The sequence below is a fragment of the Pongo pygmaeus genome, chromosome 4 (genome assembly GCF_028885625.2).
Source record: "Pongo pygmaeus isolate AG05252 chromosome 4, NHGRI_mPonPyg2-v2.0_pri, whole genome shotgun sequence".
In the NCBI taxonomy this organism is placed as follows: domain Eukaryota; kingdom Metazoa; phylum Chordata; class Mammalia; order Primates; family Hominidae; genus Pongo; species Pongo pygmaeus.
In genome coordinates, this window is record NC_072377.2 from 177,015,451 (window position 1) to 177,037,571 (window position 22,121).

The 22,121-nt window shown below is 45.0% G+C and overlaps 1 protein-coding gene across 1 annotated transcript; it reads right to left on the reverse strand.

The window, feature by feature from the left end:
* Positions 1-12,684: 12,684 nt before the first annotated feature.
* Positions 12,685-13,041, reverse strand: LOC129036269 (large ribosomal subunit protein P1-like). Its single transcript, XM_054487155.1, has one exon. The coding sequence runs from the start codon at positions 13,039-13,041 to the stop codon at positions 12,685-12,687; it is 357 nt and encodes a 118-aa protein (XP_054343130.1).
* Positions 13,042-22,121: the final 9,080 nt, after the last annotated feature.

Consider the following 22,121-nt stretch of genomic DNA (forward strand, 5'->3'; position numbering starts at 1 on the left):
GGCGGGCAGATCACCTGAGGTTGGGAGTTCGAAACCAGCCTGACCAACATGGAGAAACCCCGTCTCTACTAAAAATACAAAATTAGCCAGGCGTGGTGGCACATGCCTGTAATCTCAGCTACTCGGGAGGCTGAGGCAGAGGTTGCAGTGAGCCAAGGTTGCGCCATTGCACTCTAGTCTGGGCAACAAGAGCGAAACTCTGTCTCAAAAAAGAAAAGAAAAAGAAAGAAAATAGGTTTGGTTGGCTCACGGTTTGCAGGGTATACAAAAAGCATGTTGCTGGCATCTGCTTCTGGTAAGGGCCTCAGGAAACTTACTATCACGGCAGAAGGGGGAACAGGTGCACCACATCACAAGAGTGGGTGCAAGAGAGCAAGGCGGGTAGGTCCCAGTGAACAACCATATCTCACGTGAACTAGCTGAGCAAGAATTCACTTATCACCAAGGGGCTGATGCTAAACGTTCTTGAGGGATCGGCCCCCATGATCAGTCACCTCCCACCAGGTCCCACTTCCAGCACTGAGAATCACATTTCAACATGAGATTTGGAGGAGACAGATATCCAAACCATATCAGTGTCTCCCTTTTTTATGAATGCTATTGAAGTAAAGAGTGACTTTTTTCTTTTTTTTTTCTTTGAGACAGAGTCTCGCTCTGTCACCCAGGCTGGAGTGCAGTGGCATGATGTCAGCTCACTGCAATCTCTGCCTGCCAGGTTCAAGTGATTCTCCTGCCTCAGCCTCCCGAGTAGCTGGGATTACAGGCGCACGCCACCACGCCCAGCCCATTTTGTATTTTTAGTAGAGACAGGGTTTGGCATGTTGGTCAGGCTGGTCTCAAATGCCTGACCTCAAGTGATCTGCCTGCCTCGGCCTCCCAAACTGCTGGGATTACAGGCATGAGCCATCATGCCTAGCCAAGAGTAACATTTTTAAATGGTATATTTTAACCTTTGAAGAGTTTTCTGAATTTAGATACATTATAAAGAGGGATAGTGTAGTGAAATTTTGACTTAACTCATTTCCAGCTAATATCCAAGAATGAATTTTCTTGAGGGGGAATATTGTGAAACATAGTATTGGTAAGAAGTTTGTCTGGGCACGGTGGCTCACGCCTGAATCCCCACACTTTGGGAGGTGGAGGCAGGCGGATCTCTTGAGACCAGGAGTTCAAGACCAGCCTGGCCAATATGATGAAACCCCGTCTCTACCAAAAAAAACACAAAAATTAACCAGGCATGGTGGCGCATGCCTGTAGTCCCAGCTACTCTGGAGGCTGAGGCAGGAGAATCACTTGAACCTGGGAAGCAGAGGTTGCAGTGAGCTGAGATCACTCCACTGCACTCCAGCCCACATGACAAAGTGAAACCCTGTCTCAAAAAAAAATAAAAGAAATATTAGAGGTGGTAGCACCCTATTTTAACCACATGACAAGGCTCCATACCTTATCCCTCTATCTATAGAACCCAGAAAAAAGGATAATTATGAAATACATTATTAGCACATTTATTCAACTTTTTCTTACAGAGTCTAATTTAGCTGTTTGTTATTAAGGACTGGCTTTACCAATAATAGATTTTAGGTGAGTTAAATCTTTAGTTCCATGACTTTAAGGAAGATATATTTAAAGCGCCTAAAAACATTTCATCAGTTAATTTGTTTTCAAACATGTATTAAAATTAATATTTGTATTTTTCCAACCCTTTTTGAGTTTATCAGGTTAAATAAGATACCTCCAAGTTAAAGAGTAGAGACAAGTTGTATTAGAATAGAATATGCTGGCCAGGCACAGTGCCTCACGCCTGTAATCCCAGCACTTTGGGAGGCCGAGGCAGGAGGATTGCTTGAGCCCAAGAATACAAGACCAGCCTGGGCAACATGGCAAAACCCCATCTCTACAAAAAAATACAAAATCATCCAGGACTGGTAGTGTGTGCCTGTAGTCCCAGCTACTGGGGAAGCTGAGGTGGGAGGATCACTTGAGCCTGGGAGGTCGAGGCCACAGTGAGCTGAGATCACACCCACCGTACTCCAGCCTGGGCAACAGAACAAGACCCTCTCAAAAAAAGAATATGCTGTGCCACAGTAGCAGATTAACCCTGCATGTCAGTCAAAATTCAGCCAAAGAATTAGAACCAACAAGAGTATATTATGGGATTTTTTTCCAAGGAGTTGACCTTCTATAATTGTAAATCTAGTTAAGCCATCTCTGCAGGGCTATTGTCTTCACAGCCACTGCTGGATCTTCAGAGTCAGTTAGTCAGAGAAGATGGATATGAAGTGGAAGGGAGCAGGCATTGGCACGAATGGAAGCCCATGAGGACAGGGGGACTGAAACTTATGTGAGTGCCTGTCCCCTCTGAGCTGGGTGATATGGGTGTCATGCAGAGGCTGGAGCCCATTGTCACAGAGTGAAACACACATATGGCCCAGGAATCAGAGGAACTGAAGGAGGCTCGAAGGGAAGATAGAGCAATTACAGACCAAGCCACTACCTCATACCAAGCAAGGAGTCAGCCGATCACCAGCAATGTATATGGGCCACAGAAAAACTAATGCTTCACCTCCATGCTCCAAATCCTGCACGACAGTCTCTCTAGTGGCTTTAAACAGAAACACAGAGGAAAATAATTCAGGGAAATGTAGCTCAGCTTGGGTAAACTGACACTACGTGTCCGCCCCCTAGAAACATGGTGGCTTAAAACACTTTTTCTTGGGAAGTCCTATCTGAGTCCATGAGCCCTCCATGTTATAGTTATACCATCTGGAATTTATGGTGTCCAGCGTTGCTGGGGAAGAGCAGGCATACAGGGGGAGGCTCGTCACTGAGTGACTGCCGAATCTCAGAAGTACATTCTTCCTGCTCACTGTTCATTGGTCAGTTCTTACACACATGGCCCTAGAAGCTGCAGGGGAGCCTGCACAATGTACTTTTCAAAACTATATACCCCAAAAAAGGGAAATTAAGTAGAATTTGGTAAGCATATAGGGTTGTCTCTACTACACAGGTATACTTAATTGTCATTTAGTAAATATTAGTAAAGCCATTTTGGTTTGCTCCTCAGAAATTGAGAAAATGTATTTCTCCAGTAACAATATATAAATAAAAAAAAAAAAAAAAATTGGCCGGGCGCGGTGGTTCATGTCTGTAATCCCAGCACTTTGGGAGGCCGAGGCGGGTGGATTACCTGAGGTCAGGAGTTTGACACCAGCCTAGCCAACATGGTGAAACCCTATCTCTACTAAAAATACAGAAAATTAGCTGGGCATGATGGTGGGTGCCTGTAATCCCAGCTACTCGGGAGGCTAAGGCAGGAGAATCACTTGAACCCGGGAGGCGGAGGTTGCAGTGAGCCAAGACTGCGCCATTGCACTCCAGCCTGGGCAACAAGAGTGAAACTCCATCTCAAAATAAATAAATAAATAAAAATCCTTCTACTAGTCAAGTGGTTTCCAGTACTTTGTTCCCAACAAAATTGGAGGAGGATTGAATTGCATTTTATGATAAAAAATAATTTTGCTGAGAGATTACTATGTAATTTTTGACATAATAACTTGGAAAGAATCCAAAAAAGTTGAGTAGCATCGCTTTAAGACAACTTTCATTCATATATGAACAAGTCTTCTAAGTATTGATATGGTTTGGATCTGTGTCCTCACGCAAATGTCATGCTGAATTGTAATCCCAAATGTTGGAGGTAGGGCCTGGTGGGAGGTATTGGATCATGGGGGTGGATTCTTCATGAATGGTTTAGCACTAACCCTTCGGTGATAGAGTTCTCCTGAGATCTGGTTGTTTAAGTGTGTGGCACCTCCCCTCTCTCTTCCTCCTGCTCTGGCAATGTAAGACACCTCCTCGTCCTTTAGTTTTCTGCCATGACTGTAAGTTTCCTGAGACCTTCCCGGAAGCTGAGCAAATGCCAGCATCATGCTTCCTGTACAGCCTGCAGAACAGATGAGCCCATTAAACCTCTTTTCTTTATAAATTACCCAGTTTCAGGTATTTTTTATAGCAGTGTGAGAACAGACTAATACAAGTGCTAACATCTATAAAAATAAAACCCAAAAATAAAGTTGATGCAGAATTCCTTCTGTCTCATTCCAGCAACAAGTAATATTTATACACAGATATGTAAACTTTTAAAAATGACTTATTGGCCAGGCACGGCGGCTCACGCCTGTAATCCGAGCACTTTGGGAGGCTGAGGCAGGCAGATTACCTAAAGTCAGGAGTTTGAGACCAGCCTCGCCAACATGGTAAAACCCCGTCTCTACTAAATATACAAAAATTAGGCAGGTGTGGTGGCATATGCCTGTAATCCCAGCTACTCACGAGGCTGAGGCAGAAGAATTGCTTGAGCCTGGGAGATGGAGGTTGCAGCGAGCCGAGACTCTGCCACTGCACAGCAGCCTTGGTGACAGAGCGAGACTCTGTCTCAAAAAAAAAAAAAAGAAAAAAGAAAAAAATTATTTATCAATGTAAAAGATGTAGCTCTAATATAATTCTATGTCTATGTTTAATCATTGCCAAAATTTTAATTTTATTGCTTGATGTGTAGTGTTTAATAATGATTATAATAACTTGATCCAGGAGGACTTTTTGGCTAACATTTAGAGACTGTGATCACAGAAAATGAGAATTACAACACAAAAGAAAATTGTGGCCAGGCACAGTGGCAGGCGGATCACTTGAGACCAGAAGTTCGAGACCAGCCTGGCCAACATGGCGAAACCCTGTCTCTACTAAAAATACAAAAATTAGCGGGATGTGGTGGCAGACGCCTGTAGTTCCAGCTACTCCAGAGGTTGAGGCAGGAGAATAGCTTGAACCCAGGAGGCAGAGGTTGCAGTGCATCAAGATCATGCCACCGCACTTCAGCCTAGGCGAAAGAGCAAGACTCTAGCTCAAAAAAAAAAGTTTCAAACATAAATAATAGGATATTTAAAAATAGGATAAAAATCTTTGGGGAAAATGGAATGGAAATATAAGTTCAGGGATAAAAAAAGAATGGTATAAGATTTCCACCTGGCCGGGCGCAGTGGCTGACGCCTGTAATCCCAGCACTTTGGGAGGCCGAGGTGGGTGGATCACCTGAAGTCAGGAGTTCAAGACCAGCCTGGCCAACATGTTGAAACCCTGCCTCTACTAAAACTACAAAAAAAAAAAAAAAAGATTTCCACCTATTAGAAAAGAACTTTTTATATAATTTTAAAACGACAATGACATAAAATTGCTATTACATTTAGATTTCATTGTGAAGATAATGGAACAATTTTATTTTTAAATGTCAATACTTATAAATATTCAGAAAGTTATATTATTTTCAATGATTTAAATTTATGCTGAAACATTTTAGATGTCAATTTAAGAAATGAGTAATTACATAATTTTCAGATTTCTTCTGGGGGTACATAAACAAAAAGGTTAAAGATCACTACTAGAGCACTGTGGTGACTACAGAAAGGGCCTGGTACCCTGAGGGCCAGAATCTGAAGTTTGCCATGTCGAACAAGACTAAACATCTGCCAAGAATTCCTGGTCATAGATGCGAAAGAATTGGACTTGAAAAATATATCCCCTCAGCTGGGTGCGGTGGCTCATGCCTATAACCCCAGCACTTTGGGAGGCCGAGGCGGGTGGATCACCTGAGGTCAGGAGTTTGAGACCAGCCTGACCAACATGGAGAAACCCCGTCTCTACTAAAAATACAAAAAATTAGCCAGGCGTGGTGGCGCATGCTTGTAATCCCAGCTACTTGGGGGGCTGAGGCAAGAGAATCACTTGAACCCAGGAGGCGGAGGTTGCGGTGAGCCGATCGCGCCATTGCACTCCAGCCTGGGCGACAAGAGCAAAACTCCGTCACAAAAAACAAAAATCTCCCCTCAATACTGACCAAAGACATACCAGTTAAAATAACCATCAGATAGCCAATCTATTTGTCCCACTCTCTACTCACGTAGCTCCGTGCTACTAAAGGGCTTTTAACAATCTGACTTCAATACACCTTTCTTGTTTTTTTTATTTGTTTGTTTGTTTGTTTTTGTTTGTGTTTTTTTTGTTGTTGTTGTTGTTTTTTGAGACAGAATCTCAACCTGTGGCCCAGGCTGGAGTGAAGTGGCATGATCTCGGCTCACTGCACTTCAGCCTCCCAGGTTCAAGCGATTCTCCTGCTTCAGCCTCCCAAGTAGGTGGGATTACAGGCACACACCACCATGCCCAGCTAATTTTTGTGTTTTTAGTAAAGATGGGGTTTCACCACATTGGCCAAGGTGGTCTCAAACTACTGACCTCAGGTGATCCGCCCACCTCGGCCTCCTAAACTGCTGGGATTACAGATGTGAGCCACTGCACCCTGCCTCAATATACCTTTCTAATCTCATTTTCTGCTACTTTCTCCCACTTCATGTTCTGGCTCCTCATATTTTTCTAAACAGATCATTGTCCCTCACAGCTCATGCCTTCATGCTTGCTTGTCACTCTCTCAGGCAGTGCAGAATTCAGCAATCATGGTGCGAACTCTTTGGGCCAGAGCCTATCCCAAGCCTTTCTAGAGGCTCTAAACAGCATGGAGAACTCCAAGGACAGTCATGCACTGCATAATAGCATTTCAGTCAACAATGGACCACCTACACAACAGTGGTCCCATAAGATTATAACGGAACTGAAAAATTCCTATCACCTGGTGACATTATAATGTCATATTGCAATCCATTAGTCACATGTTTGTGGCGATGCTGGTATAAACAGACATACTGCCCTGCCAGTCACATAAAAGCATTGCACATACAATTTTATATAGTACATAATATTTGATAGTGATAACAAATGACTCTTACTGGTTTATGTATTTAATATATATATGTATATATACATATATTTTTCTTTTCTTTTCTTTTTAAGACAGAGTCTTGCTCTGTTGCCCAGGTTGGAGTGCAGTCGTATGATCTTGGCTCACTTCAGCCTCTGCCTCCCAGGTTCAAGTGATTCCCCTGCCTCAGCTTCTCGAGTATCTGGGATTACAGGTGCATGCCATTTTTGGTAGAGTCGAGGTTTCACCATGTGGGCCAGGCTGGTCTCGAACCCCTGACCTCAAGTGATCCGCCCACCTTGGCCTCCCAAAGTGCTAGGATTACAGGTGTGAGCCCCTGCACCCAGCCTTTTATCATTATTTTAGACTGTACTACTTATTAACAAAAAAAAGTTAACTGTAAAACAGTTTTAGGCAGGTCCTTCAGGACGTATTCCAGAAGAAGGCATTGTTATCATATGAGATGACAGCTCCATGCATGTTATTGCTCCTGAAGACCTTCCAGTGGTACAAGATACGGAAATTGGAAAACAGTGATATTGACGATCCTGACCCTATGTGGGCCTCGGCTAATGTGTGTGTTTGTGTTTTACTTTTTAACAAAAAATGTGTGAAAAGTAGAAACAAAGACAAAAAATTTTTTAAATAGAACAAAGCTTATAGAATAAGGATATAAAGAAAGAAAATGTTTCTGTGCAGCCATACCATGTGTTTATTTATTTATTTATTTATTTATTTATTTATTTATTTTTGAGACGGAGTCTTACTCTGTCGCCCAGGCCAGGCTGGTCTTGAACTCCTGACCACAAGTGATTTGCCCACTTTGGCCTCCCAAAGTGCTAGGATTACACATGTGAGCCACCGTGCCTGGCCAAGACTTAAAAAATATATATATATATTTTGAGACGGAGTCTCAAAGGCTCTCAAAGAGCCTCGCTCTTTCGCCAGGCTGGAATGCAGTGGCACAATCTCAGCTCACTGCAACCTCCGCCTCCCGGGTTCACACCGTTCTCCTGCCTCAGCCTCCCAAGTAGCTGGGACCACAGGCGCCCGCCACCACACCCGACTTTTTGTATTTTTAGTAGAGATGGGGTTTCACCATGTTGGCCAGGATGGTCTCGAGCTCTTGACCTCGTGACCCACCCGCCTCAGCCTCCCAAAGTGCTGGGATTACAGGTGTGAGCTAACACACCCGGCCGTGTTTATGTTTTAAGCTAAGTGTTATTACAGAAGTCAAAAAAGATTTTAAAAATTAAAAAGTTTGTAAAGCAAAAAAATTTACAGTTAAGGTTCAGTTAATTTATTATTGAGAAAGAAAAATAAATTTAGTGTAGCTTAAGTATACAGTGTTTATAAAGTTTGTGAAAATAAAGTTCTAAGGTTGTTGGATCTTTAAAAATACTTTAAGTCACCGGGTGCGGTGGCTCATGCCTGCAATCCCAGTACTTTGGGAGACTGAGGTGGGCAGATCACGAGGTCAAGAGATCAAGACCATCCTGGCCAACATGGTGAAACCCCGTCTCTACTAAAAATACAAAAATTAGCTGGGTGTGGTGGCACGTGCCTGTAGTCCCAGCTACTCAGGAGGCTGAGGCAAGAGAATTGCTTGAACCCAGGAGGCAGAGGTTACAGTGAGCTGAGATCACACCACTGCATTCCAGCCTGGCAAAAGAGCGAGACTCCGTCTCAAAATATATATATATATTTTTTAAGTCTTGGCCAGACACGGTGGCTCACATGTGTAATCCTAGCACTTTGGGAGGCCGAAGTGGGCAAATCACTTGTGGTCAGGAGTTCAAGACCAGCCTGGCCAACATATTGAAACCCTGTATCTACTAAAAATACAAAAATTACCTGGGCATGGTGGCACACGCCTGTAATCCCAGCTACTCGGGAGGCTGAGGCAGGAGAGTTGCTGAAACCCGGGAGGCGGAGGGTTGCAGTTAGCCAAAATCACGCCACTGCACTCCAGTCTGGGAGACAGAGCAAGACTCTGTCTGAAAAAAAAAAAAAAAAAAAAAATTAAGTCTTGAGAGGCATTTGCCAGTGATCTGTAGTATATAGTTATAATTTTTGTTTTTTAGATTATAGATTGACATTATTGTTCTTGTTTTGTGAATGACTAGGAGAGACTAGAGACCAGATTTTTCTTATAATTATTGATATTTATTATAGATTAATTGTCTCTTTTATGGTCTTATATCTAACTTACTTCAGATGGCACAAATGACCCCATGACTGTTAGATCTTCAGTGTAAGATATTCTATATACCTTCCCTTTCCACACGAAAAAAGTCCACCTTGACTCATCAAATCATTATAATTATAGTAGTTTACATTAATGTCTTATTGTAGTGTACAGTATTGTATACTACTAGGCCTTCATATTCAGTCATCCCTCACTCATGACTCACCCAGAGCAACTTCCAGTCCTGCAAGCTTCATTCATGGTCAGTGAGCTATGCTGGTGTACCATTTTTTATCTTTTGTACGGTATTTGTACTGTACCTTCTCTATGTTTAGATGTACACATTCTTACCATTGTATTACAATTACCTACTGTGTTCAGGACAGTAACATGCTGTACAGGTTTGCAGCCTAGCAGCTATAGGCTGTACCACAGAGGTTTCTAATCTTTCGGCTTCCCTGGGCCACATTGAAAGAAGAATTGTCTTGGGCCACACGTAAAATACACTAACACTAACGATAGCTGATGAGCTTAAAAAAAGAAAGAAAATCACCAGGAAATCTCATAATGCTTTTTAAGTTTATGAATTTGTGTTGGGTGGCTTTCAAAGCTGTCCTGGGCCACATGCAGCCCGCGGGCCACGGGTTGGACAAGCTTGCTGTACCACGTCATCTAGGTATGCAGTAGGCAATACCATCTAGTTTTGTGTAAGTGCACTCTGTGATGTTCATACAATGATGAAATTCCCAAACGATGTGCATCTCAGAATGTATTCCTGTCATTAAGTGACACATTATTGAGAAATTTATCCTAAGGAATATCATAAGTATTTCTAAATATCCTATTCTGAAGAAACAAGGTAGTGGAGAGCAGGCAAAGGGATGACGTCTAGAGATTTCTTGATGAACTAGACTCTAGCTGCAAAAACACGGAATTTATATGACTGAAGTTTCAGATATTAAGCCCAATGGATTTTGTTTGTATATTCAGGTATGGCTTTGTGCTGATGGCCTTACTCTGCTTTCCCCCATCTGAATGGAAGAGTCATTTGCCTGCCTTCTGCCTTTTTTCTCTCTACTCCAGGAGCTTTGTCACCAGTAGGGGCTCAGAATGACTGAACTTAGAGCAAAGTATGTGTACAAGGCGTCTTGTCTATGCAGCAGGATGTTAAAATGAGACTCTTTCAATCCTGAGTGTTAGCTGTGGCACCAAAGCTGAAAACAATAGATCTATTTTAATGCAAAGCCTTAGATCAAGTTGGAAGACCAACAGCCTTCCAAAGAAGGTTGTGGAAACACCAGTTCTGCCAGCTAATCAGCTCATCACCCACTTTGAGAGTGCACAGGAGAGGCTTGGAGACTGATTGCAGAGATGGGAGAGGATTTAGAGAATTCTTCCCAGTGCTGCCCGTGTGTGCTTCAAGGGGCCTCCAGAGAATCACTCTGAGATACTGATATATGTCCCCTAGAGTTTGGGGAACATAAGGACTTGTTCTTCCTTCATGTCTGAAAAAGTAAGTCTGTTACGCAAAAGGGGCCCAATCCAGACCCTAAGAGAGGGTTCTTGGATCTTGTGCAAGAAAGAATTTGGGTAAGTTCATAAAGTGAAAGCAAGCTTATTACAGGAGTAAAGAAACAGAAGAATGGCTACTCCATAAACAGAGCAGAGTATGAGGTGCTTGACTAAGTACACTTACAGTTAATTTTTGATTATATGTTAAATAAGGAGTGGATTATTCATGAGTTTTCCAGGAAAGGGACAGGGATTTCCTGGAATCGAGGGTTCTTCCCTTTTTTTTTTTTTTTTTTTTTTTTGAGACGGAGTTCACTCTTGTTGCCCAGGCTGGAGTGCAAAGGTATGATCTTGGCTCACCGCAACCTCTGCCTCCTGGGTTCAAGCGATTCTCCTGCCTCAGCCTCCAGAGTAGCTGGGATTACAGGTGTGTACCACCATACCCGGCTAATTTTGTATTTTTAATAGAGACAGGGTTTCTCTATGTTGGTCAGGCCGGTCTCAACTCTCAACCTTAGGTGATCTGCCCGCCTCAGCCTCCCAAAGTGCTGGGATTACAGGCGTGAGCCACAACGCCCAGCGCCTCCCACTTTTAGACCATATAGGGTAATTTCTGGATGTTACCATGGCATTTGTGAACTGTCATGGCACTGGTAGGAGTGTCTTTCAGCATGCTACTGCATTATAATCTGTGTATAATGAGCAGTGAGGATGACTAGAGGTTGCTTTCATCGCCATCTTGGATTTGGCAGGTCTTGGCCAGCTTCATCATTGCATCCTATTGTATCCGCAGGGTCTTTATGACCTGTATCTTGTCCTGCTGACCTCCTGTCTCATCCTGTGACTAAGAATGCCTAACCTCCTGGGAATGCAGCCCAGCAGGTCTCATCTTTATTTTAGCCATCCCTATTCAAGATGGAGTCGTTCTGGTTCGAACACCTCTGACAGTCTGTGAGCCAAAGGCTGAGTGAGAACAGTGTGTGGCATGAGAGGAAAAGGACCTATCCTGGGAAGGCCTGGACTTGCAAGTTTCTGAGGGACAAAGATGCATGTTTTGTGTGGACCAGCTATGGATTCCGCAACAGGACCGTCTTGAAATAGTGCAGGACTAAGAGGATCACGTGGAGGGGCAAGGTGATCCAAACAAGTGTTCCCTGAGGCATACACTTCAGGAAGCTGGAGATTCAAAGGGGAAGAGCCTTCACTCAACCAGCCAGAGGAGGTGTCTCTTCTCTCCAGGAACAACAGCAACCCCCAAAAGTGTTCCATAAGAGATCCCAGCATTTGACATGAAACAACTAAAAGATAAAGGTGCCAGATTATAACTGGGCAAGTCAAGACATTTTCTTCCCTGCCTGGGGTTGGGTTCCCCAGAAGCGGACTGTGAGATGAGGATACTGTACAAGGGCTTCAGTGCTCCCAGGTGAAACCCATGGGGTGAGGGATAAGCCAGAAAGGAAAAGGGAAAGAGCTGAGAAGAGTTGCGGTCTCGGGCAGAATTCCACAAAGGGGAGTTTGAGCCTGATCCTGTGTGGGTGCTCCAGAATGGAAGTTCCTCCCCAGAGTTTGTTCTTGGCCTGAGGCAAGGTTGGTCAGTCAATTCCCAGGCAGCTCTGGCCCTCTGTGCCTTCAGGCACAGTAGCACCAGTAGGAGGGCAACCTCCAAAGAGAGTAAAGTCTTTCCAGGCTGGGCATGGTGGCTCACACCTGTAATCCCAGCACTTTGGGAGGGCCAGGTGTGCAGATCACCTGAGGTTAGGAGTTCGACACCAGCCGACTTGGGGAAACCCATCTGTACTAAAATACAAAAATTAGCTGAACATGGTGGGAGGTGCCTGTAATTTCAGCTACTCAGGAGACTGAGGCAGGAGAATCACTTGAACCTGGGAAGCAGGGGTTGCAGTGAGCTGAGATTATGCCACTGCAAGACTCCGTCTCCAAAAAAAAAAGGAGTAAAGTCTTCCCTTGGTATCTGCGGATTGGTTCCAGGATCCCCACAGATACTAAAACCCTCAGATGCTCAAGACCCTTATATAAAAGGGCACAGTATGTACATATAACCTATGCACATCCCCCATACACTTTAAATCATCTGTAGATTACCTACACTGTAACACCTAATACAATGTAAATGCTACATAAAATTGATTGAGACCTGTCTTAGATACTTTTGGGTTCATATCACAAAAGAGATTTCATCAAAAACACCAAAGCCCGTGTCCTCATCAGACTCCTCAGATTCTCTTTTCTTTGCTTCCACTTTCTTCTCAGCAGTGGTGCAGTGGGCAGGACCTCCTACAGGTGCAGTACCACCTCCTAGAGCAGGTCCTCCAGTCCCTGCATTGCAGACGAGGCTCCCGATGTTGACATTGGCCTGGGCCTTTGCCAACAAGCCAGGTGAAAAACATTCCACATTTACGCCAGCTGCTTTCCTGAGCGCCTCGGTCTTATGCTCTGTGATGGTCACCTCATCATCATTGTGCAGCATGAGGGCCCGGTAGATGATGCAGCTGAGCTTGGAGACAGAAGCCATAATGCCACAAGTGTGTGGTGGGCCCTGCTGGCACTGCTGGTCACCGGATGAAGTGAGGGCCTCACCCCAACACAGCCTTAGCTTCCTCAGAAGGACCTCGGCCACAGCTGGAGAAAGGAGGTGTTGTGTGTTTTGTTTTGTTTTGTTTTGTTTTGTTTTTTGAGACAGAATTTTGCTCTTGTTGCCCAGGCTGGAGTGCAATGGCACGATCTCTGCTCGCCACAACCTCCACCTCCCAGGTTCAAGCGATTCTCCTACCTGAGCCTCCCAAGTAGCTGGGATTACAGGCATGCGCCACCATGCCGGCTAATTTTTTGTGTTTTTAGTAGAGACAGGGTTTCTCCATGTTGGTCAGGCTGGTTTCGAATTCCCCACCTCAGGTGATCCACCCACCTCAGCCTCCTGAAGTGCTGGGATTACAGGTGTGAGCCACCGCACCGGGCCAGGAGGTGTATTTTTTAATTTGTATTTTTTATTGTTGTATTGTTGCTGCCTTTTCAGTATTTTTTATCTGTGGGTGGAGGCAGATCTTGCGGGTGCAGAGGGCTGACTGTAGTTGGTATGGGCCATTAGAAAGGAGAGCACCTGAGGCTGGGCTCGGTGGCTCACACCTGTAATCCCAACACTGGGAGGCCAAGGCGGGCGGGATCGAGACCATCCTGGCTAACACGGTGAAACCCCATCTCTTCTAAAAATACCAAAAAAAATTAGCCGAGCATGATGGCGGGCGCCTGTAGTCCCAGCTACTGGGGAGGAGGCTGAGGCAGGAGAATGGCGTGAACCTGGGAGGCGGAGCTTGCAGTGAGCGGAGATCGCACCACTGCACTCCAGCCTGGGCGACAGAGTGAGATTCCGTCTCAAAAAAATAAAAGGAAAGCACCTGAAAGCCAGAGAAGGAAGAATTTATAAACAGGGATCTGGGTGGAGCATTAACGGTGTCTGTTACAGATCATGCCATGCACTGCTCAGGTCTCCTCACATTTTACCTTAACTTCATTCTGTCACAATTTCTAGCACAAAACTTAGAGGAGGAGGGTAGAGGGATGAGCTTCAGCCCCCGCTGCTGCAGTGGTCTCAAGGCGATACATAATCATATTCATCATCTTCCTCTCTGAGTGTTCTAGGTTCCTCACACCCTTGACTTAACACTTCTGCTATTCTTGATGGCTTGTCTTGTAGGATGTCCCACACCTTCATCCTGAGGGATGTGAGGCTCGGGATCCTCCTGCCCTTATCCAGCTGGGATTGCTGTAATTGGCCATTCACCATTATAACCATCATGGGAGCCAGGTGCAGTGGCTCACACCTACAATCCTACTGCTTTTGGGGGCCGAGGTGGGAGGATTACTTGAACCCAGAAGTTTGAGACCAGCCTAGGCAATATGGTGAGACCTGCTCCCTACAAAAAAATTTTTAAATTAGCTGGGCATGTGCCTATAGTCCTAGCTACTTGGGAGAGTGAAGTGGGAGGATCGCTTGAGCCCAGAAGTTTGAGTCTGAAGTGAGTTATGATTGCACAATTGCACTCCAGCCTGGGCAACAGAGTAAGACCCTGTCTCTTAAAAAACAGACAAGGCCGGGTGCGGTGGCTCATACCTGTAATCCCAGCACTTTGGGAGTCCAAGGCGGGTGGATCACGAGGTCGGGAGATGGAGACCATCCTGGCTAACACGGTGAAACCCCGTCTCTACTAAAAATACAAAAAATTAGCCAGGCGTGGTGGCGGGCGCCTGTAGTCCCAGCTACTCAGGAGGCTGAGGCAGGAGAATGGCGTGAACCCGGGAGGCGGAGCTTGCAGTGAGCCGAGATCGCGCCACTGCACTCCAGCCTGGGCGACAAAGTGAGACTCTGTCTCAAAAAAAATAAAATAAAATAATAAAAATAAATAAAAATAAAAATAAAAAACAGACAAAACCGCCATGGGAGTACTAGGCTCACGAAGGCTAGTACCACTAAGGGAACATACCTTTACCTCAGTCCCAACCTCACTCATAGCCCCACTTCAGCTTTTATAACGATGTATCTCATCCACCTGGGCTTCTCTATGAGAACCTTCTGTTCCATTTCTGCCTCATTTCCCTTCAGCAGTCTCCATGTCTGTATTGATTTCCTATCACTACTGCAACAAATTACCTAGAACTTGGTGGCTTAAAACAACAGAAATTGGCCGGGTGCAGTGGCTCACGTTTGTAATCCCAGCACTTTGGGAGGCCAAGGCGGGCAGATCTCTAGGTCAGGAGATCAAGACCAGCCTGGCCAACATAGTGAAAACCCATCTCTACTAAAAATACAAAAATTAAGACAGGCGCGGTGGCTCATGCCTGTTATCCCAGCACTTTGGGAGGCTGAGGCGGGCGGATCACGTGGTCAGGAGATCGAGACCATCCTGGTTAACACGGTGAAACCCCGTCTGTACTAAAAATACAAAAAATTAGCCGGGTGTGGTGGTGGGCGCCTGTAATCCCAGCTACTTGGGAGGCTGAGGCAGGAGAATGGCATAAACCCGGGAGGCAGAGATTGCAGTGAGCTGAGATTGCACCACTGCACTCCAGCCTGGGCAACAGAGCGAGACTCCGTCTCAAAAAAAAAATACAAAAATTAACTAGACGTGGTGGTGCATGCCTGTAGTCCCAGCTACTCAAGAAGCTAAGGCAGGAGAATTGCTTGAACCCAGGAGGCAAAGGATGCGGTGAGCCAAGATCTCACCACTGCACTGAAGCCTGGGTGACACAGTGAGACCCCATTTCAAAAAACAACAGCAGAAATGTACCGTCTGGAGACCAGAAGTCTGAAATCAAGGTGTGGGCAGGGCCATACTCCCTCCAAGGGTTCTAAGGGAGAGTCCTTGCATCTTTTCTTTTTTTTCTTTTTTTTTCTTTTTTGAGACCGAGTCTCCCTCTGTCACCCAGGCTGGCCATGCAGTGGCGCGATTTCAGCTCACTGCAACCTCCAACTTCCGGGTTCAGGCAATTCTCCTGTGTCAGCCCCCCAAGTAGCTAGAACTACACACATGCATCACCACACCCCGCTAATTTTTGTATTTTTAGTAGAGATGGGAGTTTCACCATGTTGGCCAGGCTGGTCTCAAACTCCTGGCCTCAGATGATCCACCCGCCTCAGCCTCCAAAAGTGCTGGGATTACAGGCATGAGCCACCACACCCGCCCTTCTTTTCTTTTTTTAAATTGTGATAAAATACATATAACGTTTATCATTGTAACCATTTTCAAGTGTACAGCCCAGTGGCATTAAGTATATTCACATTGTTGTGCAACCATCACCACCACCCATCTCCAACACTTTCTTCATTTTCCCAAACAGAAACTGTGCCCATCAAACAATAACTCCCCATTTCCGTCTCCATCCCCTACGCACTCCCAACTTCTGGCAAGTACCTTTCTGTCTCTATGAATTTGACTACTCTAGGTATCTCATTAAGTGGAATCATACATCACTTGTCCTTTTGTGACTGGCTTATGTCACTTAGCATAATATCCTCACGGTCCATTCATGTTGTAGCATGTTTGAGACAGGGTCTCACTCTGTTGCCTAGGCTGGAGTGCAGTGGTGCGATCTCAGCTCACTGCAACCTCCACCTCCTGGGCTCAAGCGATCCTCCTACCTTAGCCTCCCAAGTAGCTGGGGCTACCATCACACCCCACCACGCCCAGCCAATTTTTGTAGAGATGGGATTTCACCATGTTGCCCAGGCTGGTCTTGAACTCCCAGGCTCAAGCAATCCACCCACCTCAGCCTCCATAAGTGCTGGGGTTACAGGTGTGAGACACCACACCTGGCCAGAATTTCCTTTCTTCTTAAAGACTAAACAGTATTTCATTGGATTGACCCGCCACATTTTGTCTATCTGTTATCCATCAATGGACACTTGGGTCACTTCCCCCTTTTGGCTATTGTGAATGATGCTGCTATGAACATGGGTGTACAAACATCTCTTTGAATCCCTACTTCCAAGAGAATCACTTCAACCCAGGAAGTGCAGGTTGCTGTGAGCTGAGATCGTGCCACTGCACTCCAACCAGGGCAACAGAGCGAGACTCCGTCTCAAAAAAAAAAAGAATTAACACTGTAACATTTCACCTAAAACATAGACACCCTGCAACTGTATGTATCCATTTATCCTTTCCCATCTTTTATGCCATAGATGTCATATGTATTATATCTACATACATTGTAAACCTCAGAAGACAGTTATACTTTTTGCTTTAAACTGTATTGAAAAGAAAAAATTGTCTTTTATATTTACCCAGTTGTTTACCATTTTCAATGCTCTATTCTTTCCTGAATATCCGATTTTCCATCTGGTATCATTTCCTTTCATCCTGAAGAACTTCCTGTAGCATATTTTGCAATGCATTACTGCTGGCAATGTATTCTTTTGTTTTTCTTTTATATGAAACAGTCTTTATTTTGTTATCCTTCTTGAAGGATACTTTAGCTGGATTTAGAAGTTTTTCTTTCAACACTTTATAGATGATGGTCTTCTGTTGTATTCATTTCCTGGGCTACCATAAGAAATTACCACAGGCCGGGCGTGGTGGCTCACACCTGTAATCCCAGCAATTTGGGAGACCAGGGCATGTGGATCACAAGGTCAGGAGTTCAAGACCAGCCTGGTCAAGATGGTGAAACCCCATCACTACCAAAAATACAAAAAAATTAGCCCGGCCTGGTGGCAGGCGCCTGTAATCCCAGCTACTCGGGAGGCTGAGGCAGAGAATTGCTTGAACCTGGGAGGCAGAGGTTGTAGTGAGCCAAGATCGTGCCACTGCACTCCAGCCTGGGTGACAGAGCGAGACTCCATCTCAAATAAAAAAAGAAATTACCACAAACTTGATGACTTAGAAAAACATAAATTTATTCTCTCACAGTTCTAGAGACCAGAAGTTTAAAAACTAGGCCGGGTGCAGCGACTCATGCTTGTAATCCTAGCACCAAGGCCTTCTAATTCCAGGCCGAGGCAGGCGGATCACTTGCTCCCAGGAGTTTGAGACCACCCTGGCCAACATGGCGAAACCCTGGCTCTGCCAAAAATACAAAAAGTTAGCCGGGTGTAACAACATGTCCCTGTGTTTCCAGCTACTCAGGAGGCTGAGGTGGGAGGATCACTTGAGCCGGGGAGGTGGAGGTTGCAGTGAGCCAATATTGCACCACTGCACTCCAGCCTGGGTGACAGAATGAGACCCCCATCTTGAAAAAAAAAAGGAGTGGGTAAGGCCACACTCTGTCCAGAAGCTCTAGGGAAGAACCCTTCCTTGCCTCTTTCAGCCTCTGGTGGCTCCAGGCGTTCCCCGGGTTTTGGCTTCATAACTCTAACCTCTGCCTCCTTCACACAGCCTTCTGTTTTGTGTCTGTGTCTTCTACCCTAAGCCTTGGTGTTTCTCCTCTTACTTATAAGTATACTTGTCATGTGAGCTAGGGCCTGACTGGTTCATCCAGGATGCTTTCATCTCAAGATCTTTAACTCAATCAAACCTGCAAAGAACCTTTTTCCAAAAAAAGTCATATTCATAGCTACCAGGGTTATGATTTCACTGTATCTTTTGGGGGTCGCTATTCAACCTATTAAATGTCTTCTGGCCTGTATTCCCTTTTTTTTCTTTTTTTTTTTTTGAGATGGAGTCTCGCACCGTTGCCAGGGCTGGAGTGCAGTGGCACCATCTCAGCTCGCTGCAACCTCCACCTCCTGAATTAAAGCGATTCTCCTGCCTCAGCCTCCTGAGTAGCTAGGATTACAGGTGCCTGCCGCCACACCCAGCTAATTTTTTGTATTTTCAGTAGAGACAGAGTTTCACTATGTTGGCCAGGCTGGTCTTGAAGTCCTGACCTCGTGATCTGCCCGCCTAGGCCTTCCAGAAGTGCTGGGATTACAGGCATGAGCCACCATGCCCAGCATTTTTTTTTTTTTTTTTTTTTTTTTGATGGGGTCTGGCTCTGTGGCCTAGGCTGGAGTACAGTGGCACAATCTCAGCTCACTGCAACCTCTGCCTCCCAGGTTCAAGCGATCCTCCCACATCAGCCTCCCGAGTAGCTGGGACTACAGGCACACACAACCACACCTGGCTAATTTTTGTATTTTTTGCAGAGACAGGGTTTCACTATGTTGCCCAGGTGGGTCTCAAACCCCTGAGCTCAAGAGATCTGCCCAGCCTGACCACCCAAAGTGCCACGATTACAGGCATGGCCACCGAGCCCTGCCTGACAGGGTCTCGCTCTGTCACCTAGGCTGTAGTGCAGTGACATAATCGCAGCTTACTACAGCCTCGACCTCCCAGGCTCAATGGATCCGCCTATCTCAGCCTCCCAAGCTGGGACTACAGGGCACACCTAGCTAATTTTTGTATTTTTTGTAGAGATGGGGTTTCCCATGTTGACCAGACTGCTCTCAAACTCCTGGACTCAAGCAATCCTCCTGCCTCAGCCTCCCAAAGTGCTGGGTTGACAGACAGGCATGAGCCACAGTGTCTGGCTGGCCTTCATTCTTTCCCATGAGAAGTCAGTGGTCATTAGAGTTGGTGTTCTCCTCTATCTGTCATTTTTCTATGGATGCCTTCAAGATTTTCTTTTTATTTTTGCTTTTAGCAATTTGACTATAATGTGCCTAGGCATGGTTTTCTTCACATTTGTCCTGCTTAACAGTTGTTAACCTTGAATCTATAAATCGATGTCATCACAAATTTGGGGCAATGTCAGTTATTTCTTCAAATATTTTTCATCCCTATCCCCTCTCTCTCTCTCTCTTCTCCTTCTGGGCTCATAGATTCTTTTCCCATCTTTTTTCTCTTTCTCCTGTAGATAAGATAGTTTCTCTTATTGACTCCTCTACCACCTCCTTTGTGCTATTAACCTTATCCAGTGAATTTTTAAATTTTAGATACTGTGTTTTTTCAATTCTAGAATTTCTTTTTTTTTTTTTTTTTTTTTCCCGAGGCAAAGTCTCGCTCTTGTTGCCCAGGCTGGAGTGCAGTGGCACAATCTCAGCTCACTGCAACGTCTGCCTCCTGAGTCCAAGTGATTCTCCTGCCTCGGCCTCCCAAGTAGCTGAGATTACAGGCATGTGCCACCACACCCAGCTAGTTTTGTATTTTTAGTAGAGACAGGGTTTCATCATGTCGATCAGGCTGGTCACAAACTCCTGACCTCATGTGATCCACCCGCCTCAGCCTCTGAAAGTGCCGGGATTACAGGTGTGAGCCACTGTGCCTGGCCCAATTCTAGAATTTCTATTTGGTTGTTTTCTATAGTCTCTATTTTTCTGCTGTGATCTCGTCACTTTTCATTGATTGCAAACCTGTTTTTCTTTATGTCAGTGAGCATAATTAAAATAACCTCTCAAAAATCCTGTTTGCAAATTACAAAATCTGGGTCATCTCAGAATTAGTCTCCATGGACTATCTTTTCTCTAGAGAATGGGTCACATTTTTTCCTTGTATTGTAAGTAATTTCAGACTGTGTCCTGCATATTCTCAAAGTCATGTTGTAGAGACTGGATTCTGTTGTTTCTCTGAAGAGTGTTGGTTGGCTTTCTTGGTTTTTGTTTTGTTTCGTTTGAACAGGCAGTTAACATGGTTGGATTCAAATTGCAAAGTCCGTCTCCTGCGAATCTCAGTCAAATCTCAGTTCAGTTATTTTATCCTTAGCCAAGCTACTTGCAGTTGGCCCTGTATATGCATAGTTCAGGGGTCATCTAGAGTCTGTGCAAAGTTTATACACGTAGTTTGGGGCTTCTCCTCTCTGACTCCTTTCTTTTTGGGGTATCCCTCCCCACTTTGCATTAGCATAGTTGTTCCTTAAGTTTGTTCTCTGGTTTTTCAGGCCAGGAAGACTGAGAATTTTCTGTCATAGTTTTAGCTGCCTTGCACAGCACCAACTGCATCCTACCCTTAGGCTAAAAGTCACAAAAATGGGAAAATCATATTGTGCTGTTCTCCCTTTCAATTTTAACTGCCCTCTGGGATATGCTCATTTGTTCACTCTCCAGTGTCTTCAGGTAGTTTTGTTGTTTGTGTTTTCTTGTTGCATTTGATCCAGAGTTTACTATTGTTTATGGGACAACTATATGTCAAATTTACCCATTACTTAGCTACACTGGAATATACTCGAGTTTTTTCCTCACTCATTAGTTGGATGTAGAGGACCCCCCTCCTTCAATGAGGCCATAGACATCAGCTGAAGAGAGGCATTAGTAGTGCTCAAAGCTGGCAGCCTACTAAGTTAGCCAGTAAATGGGTTGGAGCAATATTCCCAAGTGTAGAATGTGCTGTCTCTAAAGCCAGGAGAGGCCTGCCAACACTGTGCTTCTTAATGTTATAAGCTTCACTCTGCAATAATAATTACTATAACCTAAAGGGGATGTCCTGGCATGGCATGCCCCAGATCATTAAGCACTTCTTTATTTTTATTATTATTAATATTTATTTATCTATTTAGATACAGGGTTTCACCCTGTCACCCAGGCTGGAGTGCAATGGTGTGATCATGACTCACTGCAGCCTCGAACTCCTGGGCATAAGTAATCCTCCTACTTCAGCCTCCCAAGTAGCTGGGACTACAGGAACATGACACCATGCCCAGCTAATTTTTTTTTAATAGATGGGCGTCCAGCCATGTTGCCTAGGCTGGTCTTGAAGTCCTGAGCTCAAGCAATCCTCCTACCTCAGCCTCCCAAAGTGCTGGCATGAGCAACCACACCCAACTGTTAGGCACTTCAAAACTACACTGGTCAGCTGGGCATGGTGGTTCACACATTTTGAGAGGCTGAGGCGGGTGGATCACTTGAGGCCAGGAGTTCAAGACCAGCCTGGCCAACATGGCAAAACCCTGTCTCTACTAAAAATACAAAAATTAGCCAGGTGTGGCGGTGCATGCCTGTAATCCCAGCTACTCAGGAGGCCAAAATGGGAGGATCACTTGAGCCTGAGAGGCAGAGGTTGCAGTGAGCCAAGATTGCTCCACTGTACTCCAGCCTGAGTGACACAGCAAGACTCTGTCTCAAAAAAAAAAAAAAAAAGAACAAAACAAAATAAAAAAAACCTACATTGATATAGCAAGGTTTTTATCTCC

Coding starts and splice junctions, on each gene's coding strand:
- LOC129036269 (XM_054487155.1), bottom strand. CDS start 13,041: ATGGCTTCTGTCTCCAAGCTCAGCTGCATCATCTACCGGGCCCTCATG.